The sequence below is a fragment of the Tasmannia lanceolata genome, unplaced genomic scaffold, assembly GCF_043159265.1.
Source record: "Tasmannia lanceolata isolate RefF3 unplaced genomic scaffold, GAP_Taslan_0.1 ptg000029l, whole genome shotgun sequence".
Lineage (NCBI taxonomy): Eukaryota > Viridiplantae > Streptophyta > Magnoliopsida > Canellales > Winteraceae > Tasmannia > Tasmannia lanceolata.
Genome location: NW_027518706.1, coordinates 7,202,746 through 7,206,136, shown reverse-complemented (window position 1 = coordinate 7,206,136; position 3,391 = coordinate 7,202,746). Strand labels below are relative to the sequence as shown.

At 40.6% G+C, this 3,391-nt stretch overlaps 1 protein-coding gene across 1 annotated transcript; it reads right to left on the bottom strand.

Moving 5' to 3' along the window:
* Positions 1 to 2,471, bottom strand: LOC143858992 (pentatricopeptide repeat-containing protein DOT4, chloroplastic-like). The gene is made up of 2 exons (XM_077369674.1): positions 1,988 to 2,471; positions 1 to 1,902 (listed from the first exon to the last, which is right to left on the bottom strand). Exons 1-2 carry the CDS (start codon positions 2,092 to 2,094, stop codon positions 30 to 32), a joined length of 1,980 nt encoding a protein of 659 aa, XP_077225789.1. The 5' UTR covers positions 2,095 to 2,471; the 3' UTR covers positions 1 to 29.
* Positions 2,472 to 3,391: the final 920 nt, after the last annotated feature.

Sequence of the window (3,391 nt, the reverse complement as noted above, 5' to 3'; positions counted from 1 at the left end):
TTTATAAACAGGTTCAATCCCCAATTGTTTTACCACTTTGTTTCAATCATGCTACATCCTGCTGCCTTTCGCAATTTCTTCTCCTTCACCAAATTTCTCAGCCTTTCCACATCACCCCATCGACCATTCTCGGCATACAAGTTTGACAAGATCACATAATAGCTAGTGTTGTGTGGGTTTAATTCAAAAAGGTGTTCAGCTGCGAGCTCCATAACCCCAATATCACTCCCTGTTGTTCTACAACCGGCAAGCAGAGCACCCCAGATACTAGCATCAGGCTTCAAAGGCATCTTTTGAATGAATTTGAGAGCTTCTTCAATCTCTCCTCGGCGACTAAGCAAATCTACAATGCAAGCATAATGTAACAGCGTAGGAGAAATGCCATAATCCTCTTTCATACTATAAAACCACTTCCAACCTTCATCTACTAGACCACAGTGGCTACAAGCAGATAGAACAGAAGTGAAGACAGCATCATTTGGCTTCACCTCATACTCTAACATCTTAGAAAAAGTCTCAAGGGCCTCACTGCCACACCCATTCATTCCATAACCATTTATCATTGAACTCCAACAAATAAGATCTTTGTTAAACAACTTATCAAACAAAGCCCTTCCTTCTCTTATCCTCCCAAGTTTGCAATAGAAATCAATTAAACTAGAGGTTAAAAATGCATTAGATGAATATTCAACTCTAATTACATAGGCATGAATGGTTTTCCCATGTACTTGAGCTCCCAATGAAGAACAAGCTTTCAAGAGACTAACCAAAGTGATCTCATTAGGCTTCTCATTTTCTAAGTGCATCTGTTTGAAAATCCCCAATGCTTGATCTGGATGCCCTGCCCGTGCATAAACAGAAATCATCACACTCCAAGCAATGAGATCTTTATGACATAGCTCATCAAACAAAACCTTTGATGTCTCTACCTCGCTGAAATCTGCATACATTCTCAGAAGCTCAGTTCCGACAGAAACATAAATTGAGAACCCACTTTTTAAGAGGTAACAATGCAATCCCGATCCAAAACTAAGTTCTTTCATCTGCGAACATGCGGCTAATGCATTTCGAACAGTGATTTCATCCGGCTCAAAGTGTGATCTCATGTTCAAAAACATGGCCAGTGCTTGTCTTGGATCCCTGTTCTCCGAACACCCAAAAATCATGATCTTCCAGGAGATCAAATCCTTCTTTGGGATCCCATCAAAGACTATTCTTGAAGCATCTAGCTTCCCACATTTTGCATACATATCCACCAGTGAATTTTGAAGGTTGGTATCTGAAAAGAATTCTCTCTTTATAGAGAACCCATGTATCTGTTTGCCCAATAACAAAGCACCTAGATAGGCACAAGCAGGTAGAACACTCACTAAACTCACATTATTAATACCAAAACATTGCATTTTGCGAAAATTCTCAATTGCCTCACTGAATTGTCCATTCTTCGAACATGCTGCGACCATTGCACTCCATAAAATCAAATCCTTTTTGTCTATCTGATTAAACAGTTGTAAAGCGTTCGCAATTCCATGTGAAGAATAAAGGCCCAAAAGAGCGGTAACAACAGAAATTTCAGATTCAAATCCCATTTTAATCACGAAAGCATGAACTTCTTGAGAGAGATGGTTGGAACGCATCATGCCAATTGCACGAATGACGCTCAGAAATGTAACATAATTAGGCCTCTCGCCATGTAGAAGCATCGATTTGAATAACCCAATAGCCTCTTTTTCACCACCAGTTCTTGCAAGGCGGGAAATAGTGGCAGTCCATGATATTACATTTCTTTTAAGCAATTTATCAAACATTTGGTCTGCGAATTCAAGTCCTCTGTTTGTTGTAGTAGTGCTATCAAGAACAAAGAAAACTCTACTAAAACAAGTCAAGGATATGCAATAGAGTACTCAAGATCCCGAGACAACAACGGGTTAAGGTACTACATAAAAGCCTTCAATCCCAGTTTCGTCAAACAGTTTGTGGGCATTACAAAGTAGGATCATGATTCAGATTTGTGGAATTGGTGAAGTGGGTATTCGAAGATTTGACGAGACTTGAAGGAAAATTTAAATTTTTCATGGGTTTGAGGGAACGCATGAAAAAAGAGAAAATGGAATTCGGAGCCGTTATAGGCTCTCCCAAGCCCCCATTTTGTTGCTTTAACAGTAAAAGAAGTTCAACTGTACAAGCATGACTACAAGGGAGATTTCATGCCTAAGAGGGGAGTGCATTTATCATTACCTAAAATATTTTGCTGTTCAAATTATTTTAGCTATCTCATCATAGGCATGCTCTAAGCCAACCCCCACGCACGGATAGATGATGGTAGGGTGTGGTGTGCACAGATGATCAACATATCATCCCCCGCACACAACATAGGGGTCCAACTCGGGTAGGGTTCAACCCGAAAACGGGTTGGGTTGTGTTTGAGTCGGGTTCAGGTTCGGGCTGAGGATGTTGAGCCAGAGTCAGGTTCGGGTGTCGGGTTGACCCGACCCGCATCAAAACCCGACTTTTAAAAAAAATACAATTTTTCTGTTACGTTTTTTTAGAACATAGAGGTCCAACTCGGGCAGGGTTCAACCTGAAAAAATCACGGGTTGGGTTGGGTTGGGTTGTGTTTGAGTCGGGTATGGTTCGAGTTCGGGTTGAGGAAGTTGAACCCGAGTCGGGTACTAGTTCGAGTTGGGGTTGGGGATGGGTTGGGGTTGACCATTTAAAAAAAAATTACAATTTTTCTGTTTTTTTAGAACATAAAATCCTAAAGGGGGGGATATCATCATAACCAAGTCAACCCCCACTCAACCAAACCTGAATTGGGAAATCAGGTCAGGTCCGGGTTGAGTTATTCATTTTTCGGATTGGGTTGGGTTAGCCTTCATAGGGTTGAGAGTCGGGTCGAATCGGGGCCGGGTTCAATGGCTTACAGTTTCAAGTTGAGTTCGGGTTGGCTTCAACCCGACCCAACCTGAGTTGCACCCCTAGATGATTTCCTATTTGAGTTCTTGTTTTATTTAATTGAGTGGATTAGATAGTTTTCAAATTCAATTAGTCTTGTTAGAAGTCTAAAGTTAGTAACTCTAGGGAGGAGTTTAGCAACTCAAGAATACATGGGAGTGATAGGTTTCCAATTGGTGAGCGAACCTTCCTGGTTTTCAATTTGAGGTATCTTCCCACTGAAGTCGAGAAGAAGTCTATATGTAGGCTACGACCATTGCTTTTATATGATGAATATATTAATAACGATGAATGCTTGTGATTTGCAGACTTGGATGTTACATCCTCAAATGAGTTACCTCCTCACATGGATATCTCATCATGTCTTATCGTTAAAGAATGATAAGAACAATAACATTATGATTTTATTAGGGAAATGATATTTTCTGCCCCTTTG

Coding starts and splice junctions, on each gene's coding strand:
- LOC143858992 (XM_077369674.1), bottom strand. CDS start 2,094: ATGCGTTCCCTCAAACCCATGAAAAATTTAAATTTTCCTTCAAGTCTC. Junction 1,903..1,987: donor CTGAATCATGATCCTACTTT/GTAATGCCCACA, acceptor GGGATCTTGAGT/ACTCTATTGCATATCCTTGA.